The sequence below is a fragment of the Saccostrea cucullata genome, unplaced genomic scaffold, assembly GCF_032062105.1.
Source record: "Saccostrea cucullata isolate Sc308-1 unplaced genomic scaffold, CSIRO_AGI_Scuc_v1 ctg6648, whole genome shotgun sequence".
Classification (NCBI taxonomy): Eukaryota; Metazoa; Mollusca; class Bivalvia; order Ostreida; family Ostreidae; genus Saccostrea; species Saccostrea cuccullata.
In genome coordinates this window covers 28-21,229 of record NW_026927643.1, presented here as the reverse complement: position 1 = coordinate 21,229, position 21,202 = coordinate 28, and the positions used below count along the sequence as shown (strand labels likewise).

At 34.1% G+C, this 21,202-nt stretch overlaps 2 protein-coding genes across 2 annotated transcripts; one reads left to right on the top strand and one right to left on the bottom strand.

The window, feature by feature from the left end:
- Window positions 1–185: 185 nt before the first annotated feature.
- On the bottom strand, window positions 186–6,322 carry LOC134275096 (uncharacterized). The gene is made up of 3 exons (XM_062757347.1): window positions 6,084–6,322; window positions 3,911–4,025; window positions 186–3,026 (listed from the first exon to the last, which is right to left on the bottom strand). The coding sequence occupies exons 2-3, from the start codon at window positions 4,017–4,019 to the stop codon at window positions 952–954; spliced, it is 2,184 nt and encodes a 727-aa protein (XP_062613331.1). The 5' UTR covers window positions 4,020–4,025; window positions 6,084–6,322; the 3' UTR covers window positions 186–951.
- A 5,106-nt stretch (window positions 6,323–11,428) lies between these two features.
- On the top strand, window positions 11,429–20,927 carry LOC134275095 (guanine nucleotide-binding protein subunit beta-5-like). The gene is made up of 10 exons (XM_062757346.1): window positions 11,429–11,770; window positions 13,661–13,797; window positions 14,290–14,331; window positions 14,424–14,500; window positions 15,914–16,040; window positions 17,268–17,411; window positions 17,525–17,665; window positions 17,966–18,062; window positions 18,799–18,965; window positions 19,510–20,927. The coding sequence occupies exons 1-10, from the start codon at window positions 11,653–11,655 to the stop codon at window positions 19,519–19,521; spliced, it is 1,062 nt and encodes a 353-aa protein (XP_062613330.1). The 5' UTR covers window positions 11,429–11,652; the 3' UTR covers window positions 19,522–20,927.
- The last annotated feature ends 275 nt before the right edge of the window (window positions 20,928–21,202 follow it).

The following is a 21,202-nucleotide window of genomic DNA, read 5'->3' as shown; positions in this document are numbered from 1 at the left end:
AATCTGAATAAATATGAGTTGCAATTGGTCTTTCTTTTCACTTTCGTTGTCTAAACCTGGCTGACTTGAGCTGTACAAAGCATAGTGTATGCATAATCAGAAAGGTCTTAAACGATGCAACGCGTCACTTGAGAGTTCGCCAAAAGTCGTTTCAACTTTATATGTTGATGTACAACACATAATCATTATACCTAATTGTCTATTTTATTTCAAAATCTATATGATTTGAAAACACAAGTGAATATGTACAATGGATAGCAAAATGAAAATACAATGTACAATTATGTCCGACAAAGAAGGCAGAGGTAGACATGAAAACAAGAACATGTACAAGACGAGTCAATAATGCGTCTTTTACCAAGCGATTTTCAATTGTCAGATCGAGTGCACGAATAATAATGTCATGTAGGCCTATATATGCATTCAATGACAATTGATTATTGCTAAAAAGTAAAAGATATTAGTAAATGAAAGCAATTTCTATTGTGTATGAATTATGCATGATTCATAAGACTACAGATATTTTGTCTCTTTTTTTCCAAACAAAAATAAATCCCCGTTATTTAAAAGAATAGTTTCACCCAAGTAACGTTGATGTTTGAGTGAGCAAAATTAACACCGCTCTTCAGTTCACTGTCAAACTTAAATACTTGAACTTTGAGGTATATTCAGTTATGTTGTTTTACTCCACTTTGCTTAATTTGAATAAAAAAGTTTGCAAGTCTTATTTGAATCAAGCATATATGACAAGTGCATCTCTGAAAAAAAAAATGAAGTTGCAGACAACTATGGTCCCATATATACAAACTGTACAAAAACAATATAAAATTGTCATGAGTATTCTTCAGTAAGTAGCACTTAGCTCCACTTTCCTACCCCCCCCCCTCCCTTCCGATATTGCACTGTTGTTCTTCTAGCTGTTCTAATTTAACTGAATGTACACAGCTACAGTCACACAGCAGTGTCAACAGTCCCAAAGCTTTCTGGTCGTCTCTGTTCGCTGAAGCCGTTGGTGGTTATCGGCTGGGACTCGCCGGGTTCTGATGAGATTTGATATGATTTGTTGGGCATGTTATAGTCCTGAGGTGGGACGGGTGGCGCTTCCTCTCCCTCTGATTCATCATACTCCTCCCCATCAGACACCGGGGCGGTGGGCGGACTAGGGAGGGGGTCAGAATCAGGGGACACTGGGGGAGAGGGTAGAGTGTCATCAGGGACGGGGTCCTGCTGGTCGTTCTCCGAGGGATCGTACTGGTACTCGTCCTCTACCCCAGGCTCTCTGACGATGTAGGTGCCTTCATATTCCTCGTCCTCTAATAGAGGCGGGGGCGTCTGGTTCAGTTCCGGTTCCTCGTCTACTGGCTCATTCTCTACGTCAAAATCCTCCATTGGATCGTCCACTTGCGCTGTTGTTGAATTGACAGATTCATTATCGATTGGTCTACTTTCTCTTTCATTTTCTTTGGAGATTTGATCTAAACTATTCAGGTCGTTTCCTAACGATGGTTCCAATACAAACTCTGATTGGTTAGGTTCTAGACATTCTTGTTCATCAATGTCTATTAATTTTTCTGGTTGGTTTGCACATTCGATGTCGTCAGATACATGTTCTTGCTCAGACGGATTTAATTTGCTTTGCACTTGCTCTTGTTCTGGCACGGTTTCTTGGATTGTGTTTTCCATTGTGTGACACGGTACAGTTTCTACTTCTGGTTGTACCTCGGGAGTATTTTCCTCACTCTCCTCCCCTGTCGGTTCTTCGACTCTTTCTCCCACTACGTCTGGTTGTAACGCCTCATCCTCCGCTGTTTCTGGTATAGACTCCTCCTCTTGTAATTCTGCTTGTTCACTTTTATCACCCTCCACTTTTTCAACTGCAACACCATGGTTGTCAAGAGAACTTTCTTCCATTGGTTCCTCCTGTTTTGGTGGTCCCGAAGTTGGAATAGTCTCAATAGCGTTCGATTCCTTTGCGTCACTGTGAACAATAACAGTGTTCGCAGCATCTGCTGCTTGTTCTTGCATTTCTATTCTGTTATATTGAACCTCGCTTGCTGGTACTAAAGGACATTGTAACGGCCCTTTATTAGATTCATTTTCGGGTATTTTTTTCTGATTTTCGTTTGCGACGTTGACCTGTTCATTCTCAACAGCAAAAGTGACGCATGTTTTATTTTTCATTTCAGAATTCTTTTCGTCGTCCGTCTTCTCGGTTTTGTCCTCGATACTTTTGTCCACATTCTTCTTCATGTTACTTTTCTTATGTCTGAAGATCAGAAAGATGATCTTGACAGTTATACACAGTAGCGCAAGCACGCTACAGCAGAAAAGTGTAATGGTGTCTCTACCCCATGCGTCAAAGAGAGTCTGTAGTTTCCATATAAGTCCGCAACATACTGCCAGCCACGGAATATAAGGCAGAAGAATATATCTTGTGTATCGGTCAAACACGAAGACGTCCAACCAGAACCATGCCAATTCGAGCAACGCCATAGCGCCTAGTAACGCCAGAAAGATGATTTCATCAGAAATGCCCACTTCGTATCTCAGAACCACTCCTAGATTTATGAACATGACAATTGTCTGCCATGCCGAAATAAATCCAAGGCCATTTTGAACGAGAAATCTCACAACCCATATTTCGCTTTGGGTGTCTTCCTGAATAAGGACTGCAAAGTTGTTGAAGAGCTGTTTAAGAGAGGTGTAGAAGCTGATGTACATGGTGACAGGTAGAGTGAAGACGATGATGAACGATGCCACTGTGTATTCCCAGTTCCAAAGGTATAACCATAGCACCACCGCCAAATTGTTGGCGACCAGAAGACCGTAGATCCGCGGCGGAGTGAGAGACAGTAGATAAATACTCCTCCCGCCCTTCGTTTTACGACAGATTGTCGTAATACCGTAAAGAATCAGAACTAGTTCCAGTGCGAACACTATGTACCATATAAAGTAGATCGGCCATGGCGGAGTAATCATTAATGGATACTTCCTAGAAACATCGCCAGTCGACCGATGGAATATACCTAAAAGGGAAAGTAACAAAAATTGAATCAGAAACACTTCTATTAACTTTTCTTTTTAATCTATCCATACATATGGATATTGAAATTTCCGAAATATTCTAATGTTCGTGCGACTCACTGTGCCTAATGGATTACTGTAATTACATTTAAAAGGGATGTCTGCGTATACATTATTAATACTGTTACGCAATACTCAACAGAAAACATCAATTAACATTCTTGGAAGTGTGCAGAACTATTGAAATCTACCAAGGGGGCAAGTAATAACCGTTATCTGTTAAAATAATAAGTTCTCTTTGTCAATCACAAACACATCCTGGATTGTAATTTGGCAGCCCTAATCTTTAAAGACTTTGATTAACATTGATATAAAATTCTTCTACAATAAAAGTCGGAACAGATGTTAGTCGGATTCTGTTCAAACAAAAAATGGCTTGTATTCCTACATAAAAGCAATACTGAAGAATATTTGGTTACACAAAATTCAAAATATGAAATGCGTTCCTGCTAATGGAAGGTGAATGTTAGGATATGAAATTGACGGAGGGGTTTTCCTGAGAAAACGAGTTTTTGTAATAATAAAGAATTTCGCGTTTTTTCCCTGCACAGTGAAGTTTCTCCCCATCTGTTTTGTTGCCGATGATCGTCTGCTTACTATTGATAGACAAGTACAGCTATTGGTTTCAAAAGAAGATGGATCTCTGATAATTATCGAATATTTTGATAGAACAAGGATGCAAGTGTGTCCGTAAGCAGATTAAAACTAATCTCGTTTACACAATCCGTGATCGTAATAAAAGCCTGTAATTGGACATTCTAGTCCAATTATGGTTTGTCGGCTACATCATTAGCCTCCAGGTTTTGTAGTAGCGATTTTTTCGTACCTAAATCCTTCCCAAAATATTTGTTCAGTATGGAGAGCGCTGTCATTGCGGCGAACAGGAATAGGGTGGTGAAGATGAGCGCAATCCTTCCAGGTTTATTGGTTGCCATGGTTATCTAGAAAAAAAAATCATCAAAATATTAACTTTACGTTTTTTCTTCAAGTGCAAGGCACCTGATTTTTAAAGATTTCTCGGCGGTTTACCTGCTAAAAAGAGAAGCGTTTAGTACTTTAACATTGTGCATGTGTTTTTCTCCCTCGGTGTAATATGGCTTTAATGAAGATCAATTAAGTGTTAATTTTGAGTTCCTAATCTAAATTATACACAGAGTGGAGGTGTATTTGTATTCCAAATATGTTACCAATCCGAAGTTTTTGTTAATCAAAATAAGCTTCAATCGTTTTAGTTTCAACTGAATTTTTGTGTCAATCGAACCTGTCATATTGATTGATTTAGGAACATTAAAAAACTATTAGATTTGCTGCCAAAATGAAACTGAAAACAAATTAATTCATTTGTAACAAAGCGTGATGAAGATAGCAGATGATAGACATCGCGGCCAGTCCGGTGCCCCGCTGTAACCTTACGACTGTAGTCGCGCCACCCCGGGGTGACCTGACAAATCACAGCTATAGGGGTCAATAGACGTCTATCTCCTACATCGTGTTATCATCTTCAACAGATAGTTAATAATCATCAAAGAACCATAAATTCACTGCTCTTTAACACGTGAGAAAGCTTACGACAAATGTGCGATTGGTGAAAGCAGGTCTGAGTGCATTACATGACGTTCTCTTCCGGTTGTCTTTATAGAAGCAGGTTGAAGTATAAAGTTATTAAATCCTCAGGAAACAATTACTCCTACTTCATATGAAACTACATAATACATATAAATCTCATTCAGAGCTAAGATGTAAAAGGGAAGTTAAAGGGGTTTCTTCCTCTGGATCGCACTCATTAAGCAGTGGTCTAGGAGTGCACGGTTCTTAACTGCCTCTGTGTTGTACACATTGTTACAGCCAACAATAATAAAGTACTGCAGATTTCCGATTTCTTAATTTTTCTTTTTATTTTTTTTGAAATTTGGAAGAAAGAAATACAAATAGACTTTTGATTTAGCGAGTGTTGTGTTATTGCTGGCGTGAACGTGAACATTACTGATTAACTTTATCTCTTATTTGGTGCATGTTCAGTTGCTTCGATTAGAATTGCAAATCCAAACTGAATGACATACTCGGCTAACACAGCGGGACCTGGCTGGGCGATGAGAGATGTAAGATTGATGAAGGGTGAGATACGACAGGGGGCATTATATCGAGCGGCTCTTCCTTAAGATTTCTTTTTTATCACTTACTTAGAAACATATATCAAATTCTCCCCACAGAATATGACGATCCTGATGATTATCAATTTTAAGGTAGTGACGTCGATCTCCAGAACTTTAAAATGGCTGTCAAAAATAACTTTATAGAACATTCAGTTAGAATTATTTGGTGTAGTCAGTGTTTATAGAAGATTCTTCGGAAGCATTTCTGTAGTCAGTGTCTGAACATAAACTTTATCGTAATTACTCTTCTGAAAAATATATATATATATTATTTTTTTTTCAATGGTTTGAAATTCCATTCTTTTGATCTATCGATCAAGCTTCTGATCTTGTGACATACATGTTAAAATAAATAAATTAATAATGAATTAAGACCTGCATTAAACGAATTACTTGCGTGGCACAACATTCTGTTAAACATGCAACAGGACATTTTTCTGACATCTGTGCCAATATTTTTGTTTGTAATGGATATCCGCACGTGTTGAAGCAGTACTCTCTCAGACCGACAGTTCTGAGTCATGAGGACCCCATCCTCAGTCAAATTTCTTTTTTAATTATAAACCATTATTGAGGAAAGTATACTTATTTATCGGATACATTGCTAACTTAAATCTAAAATAATTATTGTTTCATACATACTTTTGCGAACTGAACTTCAAATCTACAAGTATATTATCAAACGATTATCCCAATTTCTTTGTGTTTACATATGTTTTCTTATATTCTAACCACAAGATCTAGTTTGGCAAAAGAGGGAAATTTTCTCACTTAATATAAAGCACAACCAAACAATCAACACACATTTAGGATAAATATTGAGGAAAGAACGTAAACAATACAGACCTGATTTTTCTTCAGCGAACTTCAACCAGCTTCACAAAGAAAGCCCCACCGCCGTTTCCTTATCTCGGGCTAAAAATAACTTCTGTGAGGTCGAAGCGCATTGGTGGAGCATCTTGAAGCCACTCAATATACTAAAAGCTTGATTATAAATTCAGATTGGGCATAAGTTTTTATCGCTACACCGAGTTATCAGGGCGAGGAGTGGTGCTCAGCACTCTGCTCCCGTGGCTGTGTAAAGCACTGTTGCAGTATGTGGGAAGAACGTCAAGCCAGGACTATATCATTTGCAAAAATCTACGTGCTATGTGGCAGATTTGAGATCGATTTTGCACTTATATATTTCAAAAAATTTGAATGTCAAATTTTTTTCCTCGGTGAAAAATTTTTTCATATAGTGGGGTGTCATGGAATATGAATTTTTTGACCAAAGTGCGTTTTTGAAATTTTTGTGACACACAACAGAAAGAAGAGGCAGCAGTATCTTCAATGAAAAATTTCGCACTGTGTGAAAATTTTAATTTCTAGGCGGGTGGATGACACACACAATTCAAACCTCGTCTTAATATTACTTTATTCTTTTCATTGTTTATCACTAAGTTCTAGCTGAAAATGGCAATTTAAGCATAACGCACTGTAGCTAGGCCACGAAATCTTCAAAACATGTATTTTGTTTGTTTTGCCATGAAAATAAAATATTTCTCTGAATGACCTCCATTCCAGTGATTAATTTTTCGAATATGAAAGCTATACATGTAACAAATATTCTGCTCAAAGCGTGATTTATGACGTCATTTGTTTACCAGAAAATTTTTAAAATAATTTTTTCATAGTAATTTTATTAAATGTTCATGTATAATTTATTATTACATTTGTATCATTTTTAATGTTTGGGGCATATTATGTAAGATGGTACGTGTGTTATCTATAAACAGGAACAAAGAAAAAAATATTTCAGATATCAGAAAATTATTTTTGATGCCAGATAAGATATTTATATAATTGTTTTGTAGTGCTCAATCAATTTATAATATATAAAAACTTTCTTTTATTTTCTAAAAGCAAAAAATTATTTCTGATATAAGTAAATGTATATTTTACATCAAAAGCACATACACTTGTATCGGAAATAAATTTTTAAGCCATGTATTATTATCATTTTTTAAAAAAAAATTTATGTAAAAAGGCCAAGTTTTCAGTCTTTATGTGCAGAGGAACTACAATTTCCCTTTTTACATGTACACTTACACTTTGTGTATGTGTGTGTGTGGGGGGGGGGGGGGGTCTACTGATTAAAATATGATTTTTTATCCTATGCTACACCCAAATATATGTGTTTACATAACTGGTTTTGACGTCTCGAAAACTTTCATTTTATAAATTTTATTTGTGAAAATTGTTGCAAAATGCATAAAGGGTATCAAACTTAAAAAAAAAAGAAGTGTCTTATTTTAAAAACCCGCATTTAAGCCAGAAGAATTTTCAAAGTATGGAAAAATCAAAATCGCATCTTTACAATTTCACATCCTACCTAGTAATGTAGGTGTAACTTACCATTCAGCAAACAATCTATCAAACAGGTTCCTAGCACGATTTGTATTTATCATTCTACCTATTGATTTATATTTTAATGCAGATTTGTAGATAAGCTATTAGTAACTTATAAAAAGTTGAAAAATTCACTGAGGGGAAAGTTGTATTATTGTTTAATTTAGATTTACCCATTTGCACACCGTTTTTCACTCATATGGATGACAGTCACCTGTAAACAATAGCCAATTAGCATTAAAAGTTGTTGTTTTTAACCTGTAGTTTGTTATGCAATCATAACTAAATAAAAAAAATTATAAATTTTGATTTTCAAAGAATTGAAGTTTTGACTTCCACACCGGCCAAGTATCATCTACACATATAATGGTTGCAATTACCATTCATGTAAACAAAAAAGTATGGAATGCTGTTTGTATTCACAATATATATATGTATGTGAAATTCCTAAATGTGAATGTGTTTACTTTCATTTTATTTGAAAACACCTGAAGGATATTTATACCCCAGAAGTTTTGGAATTTATACACAAGAAACAAAAAATGTATGGAACACAGTTTGTATACAAAATAAATAAAAACAGCCTTTTCTAAAGAATTCTGCAAGGAAGCTTATCAGCGAAATGTAGATCAGTTGTAACATGCATCATCACAGAATATATTTTGATTAAATATCTAGACAATTTATAGAAATTTATCATTTTGAAATAAAGAGTACAGAATTTATGGAATCACATGAGCAGGATTTGATTTGAAGGTCTCCAAGTTAAAAAAATCAAATATTTAATTCCATTCAGGCATCTCCGGAACTTACATTGTAAATTTGAACTGTGTGATTCAAACATTTTTTTTTTTGCTCTCCAGATTTACTGCTTATTAATAAGCTTTTGTAAAGAGTCAGGAATTATATAAAAAGCCAAATATTGACCTTTTTCTCTATACACAGTTATATATACATGTACAAAAGCTGCATTATGTTTATAGTAATGGAAATAATTCAAATGGAGTCGTTTAGACAGAATTAAATGCTTAAATGCTCTTTTTTTTTTTTAGAATTCTTAATGTAATTTTTAACAAAATATTTTAAACCTATTTTTAAAAACTTAACTTCTCCTTGTAGATCATATGGTCATTTATGCAACAGTAAAATGCCTGATGCTGAACTTTTTGAAGCTCCATTTTATGGGGACTGGTGATAAAGGCGTTTCCATGAGCATGCTTTAGAATGTGAACAATTTGGAACACTTTCAAAGTGCTTTGTAACAGTGCTATGTGAAAATAATTGTATATTGTTTAACGCCAGATTTTTCATGCATATGATTGCCAGATTTTTGTTCATACTCAGCACTTAGGGCCATTAAGCAGTGAGGGATCTTTTTCGCGCCAGTATATTTTATACGGTCTTATCCGAGTCCACATCCCACAGTGGGATTCGAACCCGCAACGTAAGGATCGACTCCTTACTTAATTTGAATGTCAAATTATTTTCTATCTCTGTTAGGATAAAAATATTTGGGGAAAATATAACAATAATACTTTTCATAGGAATTTGAACAAGTAAAAACTGACTACCAGTATCTACCAAGAGTTTAACATTTAATTCTTCCTTGAAACAAATACTTGGCTTGCTCTCTTGGAACCATTTGTGTAAGTGCTTTAATTTGACCTTAGATTTTTTTTATCAATAAGAATAAAATAACCTACTGTGTGCTTTCAATAGCCCCCACCCTCTTCAAGTAACATTACATTTGTATATTTGACAATATAAAATTATTAACTGCGATTCCTTTGCAACATTTCACGAGAATTGCAATGCAATTCATTACTCTTGATTCGGCTACATCTTGGTCAACAATGATCATTTTCAAGGGATAACAATTTCAGATTTTATCCTAAAACGTGTATTATCTTCATATTATTGAATGTAGTTGAGGGTATAATTACACTGAAAAAAGTCTTGAAATATTTTTTGGAATATCACCATCCATGAAGCAATATTGACTGCATGTTGCTATGTCCCCACCCCATTATAAAAAACACGTGTGCACTATTTATTCTGTGTGTGGGGTGGGTTCAATTTCTAGGCATTATTTTATGGATGGATGACACACACAATTCAAACCTCATATTGCAGGGACTTAATTTTCTGAAGGGTGGACAACACAACTTAATTTATAGGGAACAGCTTTATTTTTTTTAACAACCTACCTAATCCAGAATAAAGACATATAAATCTATTTTGGGGAGGAATGTTTATCACTAAAAACCTTTCATTTACAGTTCTATTTGAAAATGGGGGGGGGGGGGCAATTTTTTTCATAAAACAATTCTTATTGGGGGATGTCCCCCCCCCTGCGGCTCCTAATTATTTTCTATTACCTTTCATATGAATTAAAACATTTTATTGTTTCTTAACTTTTGGTGATAGTGCTATACTTAGCATTGCTGAATACCGAAATTTTTCATGTAAAATTCATTCATAATGTAATGTATTACATAAATCTTCTAAATAATATCTATTTTGTTTGTGTGTTGCCTGTAGGTTTAAGGTTCAGAAAAGTAGGTGAATTTATATTTTCCATGGCAACAAACACATATAGTAACCAATATCTAATATTTTTCCAACTCAGTTTATTCAGTTAAGTTTATTTCCCTACTTACATGTCTTTTTTAAAACCAGTATTAATTTTTACTTTAGATTATGTTTAACACTTAATCAGAGTAACAAATATTCTGACCTCAATTTTTCAATTTTCCCATAACTTTTTGTTATATATTCAGATCATATCATAGATTGATTAAAACTAAGTTTTGAAACTGTTGCAATTTTACATTTTGATGGAAAATTTGATAATTTGACTAATCTTTAAAAAGAGTTATTTTCACGTGTCAATTTTTTCATTTGATGTAATTTTTTAAATGTTTTCAAAGACACAGATGTATAAATTTTGATTATTACATCAACGGTGCTACGTCATCAAGTCCATTTTTTTATTTATGTTCCCTGTGTTTTGATTGGACATATTTACACATCGATGAATTTTTCAATCAGATACTTTCTTGACTGTTGTAAAACCAATGTGTGTTTTCTATTATGATTACAAGAAACTTGAAATAAATAAATAATGAATGAAAAGGAGATAAACGATATCAGAAAATTATTTTTGTCACTGTAGGATCACGAGTGTGAATTTTAAAAAATCGATCATGCTGTATATAATTGTTTTGTTGTGATCAATCAATTTATAATATATAATTTAAACTACAGATTCTACTCTCCCTATCTTTGAACGAAAAGCAAAAAATTATTTCTGATATAAGTATTCTGGATAATACGTATATTTTACATTCAAAAGCAAGTTTATTTATTGATTGTTTTGACATTTTAAGTTGGATTTTAATATTAATTTTTAAGTTTCTTTGCATGTACATGTACAAAATAACGTATAGAGTAATTTTAATAAAAAAAAAATTGTAATTGGAATTATAAGAATTAAACCGAAACAAGTGTAAACCTGTGTAAAAACTTTACATAAAAGTGCTTCACTTTTATTCAGTTTGTTTATGTGCAGAGGAAAATTCTAAAAAAGAACAATTTACATCATCAATTTGATTTTGGCAGTCATGTACGCAGGGGACTTTTTGTTAAACCTTGTGTATGTGTGTGTGTGTGTGGGGGGGGGGGGTCTAAAACTCTAAACCCTTAAAATATCATTGAAAGCAAAAGGTGGCTACCCATTTATCAGTTTATATGATTTCGGAATTTTATTTTCCCTTCATATTGACTCTTTACACTATACTTAGAGTGACATTGATTTGTTTACATCAGATGATCAGTCTGAGAGATTTTCCTCTCTAACTAGTGCCCCAATTATAAGCAATGATATGTCCTTATGTAGTTTTTTTTCTCAGTAAAAACATGAACGTTCATAATTAACAATATTATCCCTATTCGGAATTTAGTGACCCTTCGGCAAAACCCAGAGCATCAGTAAATACTTCCGGGTGCAGGGAAACTTGTGAAAATGGCAACAGAAGCCCTCCGGATTGATAATCAAGACACTGTGGATGCGCTGAGCGCCGAGGCTGCGAATCTCAAGAAAAAGTTAGAGGAAGAAAAGGCAAAGCTAGCAGATATGGACAGTAAGTATGGGGTTTTGATTTGTATGGGGATGCTGTACGTAAGGGCTTCTGAGGAAAATGTCGCTCAATGTCAGAGGAAAGGGAAGTAATGAGATCGATTGATTGGTTAAGGAGATAAAACAAATGTGTGTACACACACCACAAAAACATGTCTGTCTAAATATACCGAATAAAAGTTTAAAATAATAAAACCTCCTTATTTTAATGTCCAAAAACATTTTTTAAAAACATCAACAAAAAACCCCACAATTAGGCTTCATGGGTTGACACTCACCATTATGGATTTGGGCAGTGGGAAAGGAGGGAGGGGGGCTTTTCATTTGATTCACTCTTGAATTCAATTATTAATAAGTATTATTTTTTCCCTCCTGGTTTCGAGTGAGATCTAGCTCAGAATTGATTGAATGACACTCTTAATTTTAGCATGTGCTGATTTGCTTATCAAGTTATGCTGTGTAAAATCAAGGTACTATATATACTAAGTATATTTAAGGAATCCCTATCTAGTTAGTAGACTATGCCAGGGCATTAACAGTAGTTGGAAACGTGGAATAATTTGCATAATGGCAAAGCCTGTTATGCAAAAATTATCCCATTTTTCAAACTTGTCTATCATTGATGTTCCTGTCATACTCTAATAATTAGACAGTGATTCCTATATTTCCATTTCATTGTGAAATAAAATTGTAAAATTAAATTTTGAAAATGTAGTACTATACTAACAAATTTATATTACACGAGGTCTGCCATGCCAATTTCCGCAGTCCCTGCCCACTGATGTCAAACACAAAGACAGCTGTACAAGATTTACATGCACATTAGGCCACCTGAAATGAAATTTGGTATACAGATTTCTTGGCCAACTTCTGTTTTGGATACAATCCAGCAATTTTCAACAGAGTTAAGCCCCTTGGACTTGGAATTTCAGTAATTTGCAGTTTCTGCTGATTTTCTTTGCATATATGTCCAGGCAAAAGGGGGGGGGGGCATAAGTGTTTCCCAAACATCTCTTTTAGTCATTGAATTTAACACGTCAGGTGTAGATATAAAACGCACAGTCACAATACACAACATATGTCATCCAGAAAAAGAGGATAAAATAGAGATATTAAAAAATCATAAGTCAGGTATCTGAATTTTTTTAATCAATAGAATGATTTGAATCCTGTGACCTGTCCACTTTCAGGGTTTATCAACTCACTATGAGACCTTATACACAAGCATCATTAAAGTTACTAGACCTGTTAACAATTGGAGAGGCAAAATTCTAACAAGTACTCCATTGGAAAACTTTGTATGAGTATTCAGACATGACATGTTCTGTTGAAACACTCTGTTAATTATTATTATATGCATGTTTTCCTCATGGGGTAATTGTTCCTCAGAATTCAAATTTTAAGTTCAATCCAGGGGTAAATAAATCTGAGGATTTCTTTGATTGCCATTTAAATTAACTTTTAAGTGCAATTTAAGTACTTTGTGACAAATTAATTGGGACACAAATAAAATGTGGAATTAACTTTAATATAGCATATAGATAAATGCATAAAAAATATGTTGATAATAATTAAATCTGAACTTTTGCTGAAATTTAGTCATGCAGTTCCATTTACTTTGCACCTGCAATTAAGTCCCTCTGTTCCAATATCAAAGAAATACCATGAAGAACTTTAAAGTGAAAATTGTTAAAAGTTTATAAAGGCAAAATTCAAAATCTAGTTTTATTCAGATTGCAGTGTGACTTGTATAAAATAATGGATTAAACTTGTATATTTGCAATGATACTAGTATTTACTAAGTTTTGATACATCTGTCTGTGATCCTTAATGTACAAAATCATCTTTTATTTTGGATTCTTTGATTTTTCATCACTTGATTTGATTGTTACAGTGGGTGAGGTCACTAAGAAGATTGACAGCATTACACAATTTAATATGAAAGCCAGAAAAGTATTAAAGGGGCATCATGGAAAAGTGTTATGTATGGACTGGTCCAAAGACAAGCGGCATATTGTCAGTTCTTCACAGGTAGGCTTTTGTAATGTGTCACTATCAATGATATAGATTACATACTAAGACATGTATGGGAAGGGTGATGTATAATCTATTTATACTTAATTCTATAAACATTTACAGAAGTGACCCTGCATAAGGAGTGTCAGAACTGAATTTAAAGTTTTATAGGGCACTTCATCTAATGGAATGCCAGATATGTTAATAAATACAAATAGTGGCCCAAATATACAAAGTAATGGAATTTTCTTCTTTTTGATCACGAAATAACACATAACTGTTACAGTTAGTCATGATTTTTGGAAGGAGAGTGGATATTTCTACAGATTACAGTGTTGTAGTTCTCAGTTTGGGAAAAAATTGTGTTGAATTATTTGAACATACATCTCTATTTGTAAATTAATTCTTCTAAGATGCTTTGTCAACAAAAAAAAAACACCATGAAGTATTCTGTTGTATTTGATTTAACAAACACATCTTAAGGCATTCTCTCACTGATTATTTCAGGATGGAAAGATGTTAGTTTGGGATGCATTCACCACTAATAAGGTACAGTAGCTAGTCTTTCTCTTTATTTTGTATTTCTTTGGGCACAGAGCAGTAAGAGGCATGGTATATTCTGTTTTATTTCTTTTTTACAGGAACATGCTGTCACAATGCCCACCACATGGGTGATGGCCTGTTCATATGGCCCAACTGGAGAAGTGGTTGCTTGTGGGTGAGTGATGCAATATCAATACAGATATACATCAATTGCAGGGTTTGACATTAAGGCACGTCCGACTGACCCAGTCTAGTAAATGAGTGGTCCGGTCCAGGGGTTCAAAAATTTTTTTGTCATGGTCAAGTCCAGGACTTGCGGAGTAAATTTTAGGCAAGTCCGAGGAAGAAATTTCAGAGTCCATATATACCTATACATAATTAAATTTATGTAACTTATAATTTATTTTCATTTGTTGCATTGAATAAATAAAGACTATATGTATTAATATATATTTTATTTTTCCTCCATAAACTGTCAGATAGTCATACATGAGTATTTCAACACAATACCAGACTGATAGATCACTTGTACATTACAATAACTTTTACAAATACTCACTACTGAATAAACCATCTGTTACAATAAGTAGAAATTAGAATGTGCTGTAAGTCACAGCTAAAACCGAAATTTAACAAACTCATTGCCGTTTGTCATATAGGAGGAAACATGAGGAATTGCGTAAAAGCAAGAGTCTAACCGCAACGGAAAATAAAAAGACGGATTGTATTTTCGAAACGTTCGTAATGTTTTATGGGTATTTTACCCACAAACCCACATTTTTACTTAATACATTTGAGAATTTGCTTTATTTTTAGCTTTACGATCATTTTTTTAACTTATAAAAAAAGATAAACAAGAAACATAGCCAAGTCCCAGGACTTTGGCGAATTCTAAATGCCGAGTCCGGATCCGGAATTTGTTAGTCCGGGACGTCGGGCTTGAGGATTTTTGAACCCCTGCCGGTCATGTAAAATGTACATGAACTAGATCGATTGGTTGGGTTAATAAAATAACTGTTAAAACCAAAATTAGTCTTTCAAAAAAATATTCCAAAAACTTTAAAAGAATTTTTCTAAATTTGTCCGATTGTAAACACGGCTAAGGCTCTGTATAGAAAAAAGTCCACATACGACACAATCACTATTTTTACCCACAGCTGTAATAGACAAGTCATGATAGAAATTAGTGTCGTTCAGTATCAATATGGTTTAAATAGTTACTGAAAAAAATATATTCTGCGATAAATTTATTAATATTTAGGATAAAAAAATATTAAAGTTTCTTTGAATTATTTTTAAAGCTTACGATACTTGCATGTCTTGATGAAACTGACTCAGTTGGCTAGATTGAAACCTTTCAAAATTGTCGTTAATATTAAAATTAGCCATTTTAAGAAATAAATTTGCGGGTTTGGTCAGGGTTAGTGATTTTACGATCAGGGCTAGTAAAAATTAGGGGAAGTAGCCGGACTGGTCTAGTGCTCGTAAAAGTTAATTTCAAACCTGAATTGTTATTGCAGATTACTGTAGATGATTATTCCTTTACAAATTCAAAATATTGCAGACTGTTCTTAATTTTTCATTGTAGAGGATTAGACAATAAATGCACAATTTACCCTCTGAGTATGGATGATGATCCAGCAACCAAAAAGAGAGCTGTAGCAACCCACACCAGTTACCTGTCCTGTTGTACATTTACCACCTCAGATAAGCAGGTAATGAGTTACCACCTCAAACAGTTCCCACCTCAAACAAAGAGATAATCAGTTACCACCTCAGACAAACAGGTAATCAGTTACCATCTCAGATAAACAGGTAGTCAGTTACCACTTCAAACAGTTACCACCTCAGACATTTACCACATCAGATAAACAGGTAATCAGTAACAACCTCAGAAAAACATGTAATAAGTTACCACCTCAGTCAGTTACCACCTCAGACAAACAGGTAATCAGTAACCAACTCAGACAGATACCACATCAAACAGTTACCACCTTAGAATTCATCACCTCAGATAAACAGGTAATCGGTTACCACCTCAAATAAACAGGTAATCAGTTACCACCTCAGACAAACAGGTAATCCAACTCAGACAGATACCACCTCAGAATTCACCATCTCAGATAAACAGGTAATCGGTTACCACTTCAGATAAACAGGTAATCAGTAACCACCTCAGATAAACAGGTAATCAGTAACCACCTCTGACAGATAAACAGGTAATTAGTAACCATTTCAGACAGTTACCACCTCAAACAGTTACCATCTCAGAGTTCACCACCTCAGATAAACAGGTAATCAGTAACCACCTCAGATAAACAGGTAATCAGTAACCACCTCAGAGAAACAGGTAATCAGTAACCAACTCAGACAGATACCACCTCAAACAGTTACCACCTCAGAATTCACCACCTCAGATAAACAGGTAATCGGTAACCACCTCAGATAAACAGGTAATCAGTAACCACCTCAGAGGAACAGGTAATCAGTAACCAACTCAGACAGATACTACCTCAAACAGTTACCACCTCAGAATTCACCACCTCAGATAATCAGTAACCACCTCAGATAAACAGGTAATCAGTTACCACCTCAGAGAAACAGGTAATTAGTTACCACTTCAGAGAAACAAGTAAATTAGTTACCACCTCAGATAAACAGGTAATTAGTTACCGCCTCAGATAAACAGGTAATCGGTTACCAACTCAGACAAACAGGATATCAGTTACTCCCTCAGATAAACAGGCAATCACTTTCCACCTGCACACCCACATTAATTACATGTATCTGTCTTGTTTTATTTCAACCACCTTAGACAATCAGGTAATCAGTTACCAGTCACACAGTGTATCTGCCATGTTATTACTGGTAGCTACATGTAATTGTTGTTTTCTTATTTATATAAATCTTGTAAATATATAGAAATGTCATCTTCATTACAGATTTTAACAGGAAGTGGAGACAGCACCTGTGCATTATGGGATGTTGAGAGTGGTCAGCTGATACAGAGTTTCCATGGACATGCTGGTGATGTCATGAGCATCGATCTGTCACCATCAGAGACTGGGAACATGTTTGTGTCTGGGGTAGGTTTTCTTCCTCGTCAATGAGTTGAAAATATATAGAAAATTGTTTATTTCCACTATGATGTCAGCTTAGGAGGAGTAGATAAAGATAATAAAGTGTGCTTGGTATATAGGGTTGTGATAAAGTGGCCAATGTGTGGGACATGCGGACTGGGGAGTGCGTACAGATGTTTGAGGGTCATGACTCGGATATCAACAGCGTCAGGTTTTATCCTAGTGGAGATGCCTTCGCCACAGGATCTGATGACGCCACAGTATGTTTTAATAATTTAGCCATACCTCATAAATAATTTTCATAAAAAATTTTATGTTTATTTCATTGGTAGCATCTTTGCTAGAGAACATGAATGGTAGATGATATGATTTTGATATTATTTTCTTCTGTGGTACATTTTCAAGGGAGGAATTCCCTGCTGTATCATGAAGGTTAGGTTAACAAGCATAATATTATGAATTTACTCATCAGAAACAATTTTAAAAATGTTATTCATATTTCATGGTTAAACTCCGTCAACAAGTGTAATCAATTTACAGTTGAAACTGTTTGATTACAGTGCAGGTTGTTTGACCTTCGAGCTGACCGGGAGGTGAACTGTTATAAGAAGGAGAGCCTGATCTTTGGTTGTAATTCTGTGGATTTCTCAATCAGCGGTAAGTCAGGTCTTATATAAAAGAAACAAGTTAGACATTAGACATCAGATCACTATTCCATCAGTGGTACATGTAAGTTCAAATCAAACTTCAAACTGGTGAAACAACTTAAAAAGTAATATAAAATTAGATTCACATCGGGATCATCAGGATCAGAAAGTACTTGTACAAGTCAGGTTTTTGACACTCCTTCAAGAGTAGTATTATTAAATCATCAAGTACGCTCATCAAGTACGCATATGTGAAAACTCTTGTGTAAAAGGATCTGGTATAGATTTGGTAAGACTGTATCAATGAGGAATAACTCTTTACCTGGCCCCAAGACCATAAACTGAGAACAGACTTAAGTCAAAATTTCAAATCAATATGACTTTTGAAATAATTTTTATAATAAAATAAAATTTTCATCATGTGTTTCATCTGAAGTGTTTTGCACAATTGCAATGTTTTAAGCTAATACATTAAATAAAACTGAAGATATTAAAATCAAAATTTTGACTTAAGTCTGTTCTTAGTTTATGGTCTTGGGGCCAGGTGTATGTCTTTTTTAAAAAATAGTCAATTTTTTTATATGGCTGGCCATTTTGGGCAGTTTCATTTACATGACTCTATTCCCAATATATATGTATATACAGTGTATATATATAGGTTAATGTTTTAACCTCTGTGTGTATATAGTACTTACCTCTGATTGACCTGTTTACCTATGTTTGACCTGTTTACCTGTGTTTCCCAGGACGGCTTCTGTTTGGAGGATACAATGACTACACGGTCAACATCTGGGATGTTCTCAAAGGTCACCGAGTCTCCATATTGTACGCCCACGAGAACCGGGTCAGCTGTCTGGGGGTGTCTCCTGATGGAACAGCACTCTGTACAGGAAGCTGGGATTACACACTCAAGGTCACTGTTTGATTCAGTCAGAATTTTAACTATGTTGTAAACTGGTAAAAGAACAAAAAAAATATGATATTCATTTAAAAATATAAAAACTCTCTTTGATTTTATAACACTATATTCTTCCTTTGGTTTTGACATACTTTCAATAAATATTGGTTAAAAGATAGACTTAGACATGTTTGTATCTGTTTTTAACTTAAATGAATATTAGAAATAACATGAAATGACAACATGAAGTTATAAACATTCTTTTGAAATACTCATTTTCTTCAAAAATTATCTTTATTATACTTATTCATCTTGTATACCACAGAAAAAATTAGGAAAACCATGCAAATTAATTGTTCCATACAAAAAAAGGGGGTCTTGTTCACAAGTACATGTGTTTTGGTCATTATAAAAGTCCAAAAATTACAATTATATATGTAGTTGTTTCAAATAATTCCTTTGACACAAATAAATTGCACATATGAATCTGTATATCTGTGTATGGTAATGTCAATACCTTTAATCATGGTGATGTTTTTGGTCTCCTTTCTCTTTTCAGATATGGGCATAATAATTACCAGTATATCTTAAGCACATGTGAAATCCAGAATTATGTGAAGTAGCAGTGCTTTCCATGTCTCAAGAATGGACCACAATTTTTATAGAAGCAACATTTTTTATTACTGTTATATCTTTGGACAGATTTTTTGTCCTATGATTTTTTTGATAAGTTGCATTCAGTGTGTAGTTGTTCAGGAAAAGTTTTACTTTTGTGCAGTCTGAGGATGTATGTGTGTAAAAAGTGTAAGAGGTGGGTGTATGATATATAGTGTAGAAGTAGCAGGGAGTGAACTATAAGGGTTATCCCTATAAAACTGAGCATTGACAGGGAAGGAATGTTATTAATTCTTACCTGTGTTTCATGTACAGGTACAATGAAATAAGGATCAAATCTTTGGTCGTTATTCTGTAAATTTAGATTTTTATCAACAAATGACAAACTTAAAATCTTATATTTCCCAAGCAACTCAGTATTTAATGCCATTGGAAAAATTATTTTTGATTATGTTATGTACATGTATGTTACTCAAACATAACAATGAGTCAAAACTTTTTTCCCATTTATCTGAACATGTATGAAAGCTACTTGTCCACCATACAATACATCCATGTATGAGAATTAAGGCCAGACAACACGTTCCTCAATAATATAATTATAATTTTTCCTGAGAATTTGTCATTGAAGTTAAGGTAATGAAACAAGATTCCTCACAAAAAAATTAGGGTACCTTACCAGGCATTTGGACAGGATACCACAGGGTGATATTTCTTATATTACCCTTAAGGGTAATCTGATGAATGGTCTATATCATGATTTTTTGTGAACTTCTATTTAAAAACATATTAAAAATAATGTAGAAAATACAAGAGAATGACAATTTTGCATAATTTTTTTAAAATTTAAAACCAAGAATTACAAAATATTTATTTGAGGAATGTGTCGTATGACGTTAAGGCAAGGGAATAACACAGGTCATCTGTGTTCAGCTTTGTTGTCTTTAAAATAACTGTGCATGTTTTTTCATATTTATTGCAATTTCTTTTTTTTCTGAAACATCAAAAAATTACTTTCAACACAAACGCAAGTGTGAAACCCAGTTCACCCCCATCCCAGTCACGGGAAAGAGGAGGGCGTAGAAGCTTGTTGTACACATTTGTTGTGGTTTTACATGTACCCACTGTTTTTTTTTTATTTCTGTTGTTTTAAATTGTTATTGAGTCATTCTTTTCTTTTCGAAATAGCCTGCTATATTTTAGTGCAAAGCACAGAATGAAGAGTTCAGTTTGTTTGGTTTACTCTTTTCAAATGTGATCTTGAACAAAAGTAGTAGAAAAATCAATAGGTATTCTGACTAATAAACAACATAAGAAGCTGTGCAGATATGAGGGTTCTCTTTGTGGAGAAAAAAAACAAAATCCTGTTGATATAGTGTTCACATTTGTTCGCAATCACTGATATTTTTAACAACCATTTAATCGTATAGATTCACATTTGTTACCAGTATGTGTATTTCAGATTTCTTTATTTTTTGCACAATAGTTGTTTAATGATTATATCTTTTAATTTTGTTATTTTTTATGGTGCTATATTATGAGTATACAGTATATGTATTTATTCTAACACTAGTCGTTTTCAGTTTTAAAAATACTAATGTGCAATATATAATATAGGACGTGTATGTATAAATCAG

Coding starts and splice junctions, on each gene's coding strand:
- LOC134275095 (XM_062757346.1), top strand. CDS start 11,653: ATGGCAACAGAAGCCCTCCGGATTGATAATCAAGACACTGTGGATGCG. Junction 14,332..14,423: donor ATGCATTCACCACTAATAAG/GTACAGTAGCTA, acceptor TCTTTTTTACAG/GAACATGCTGTCACAATGCC. Junction 17,666..17,965: donor CAGGATCTGATGACGCCACA/GTATGTTTTAAT, acceptor GTTTGATTACAG/TGCAGGTTGTTTGACCTTCG.
- LOC134275096 (XM_062757347.1), bottom strand. CDS start 4,019: ATGGCAACCAATAAACCTGGAAGGATTGCGCTCATCTTCACCACCCTA. Junction 3,027..3,910: donor ATATTTTGGGAAGGATTTAG/GTACGAAAAAAT, acceptor TTTCCCTTTTAG/GTATATTCCATCGGTCGACT.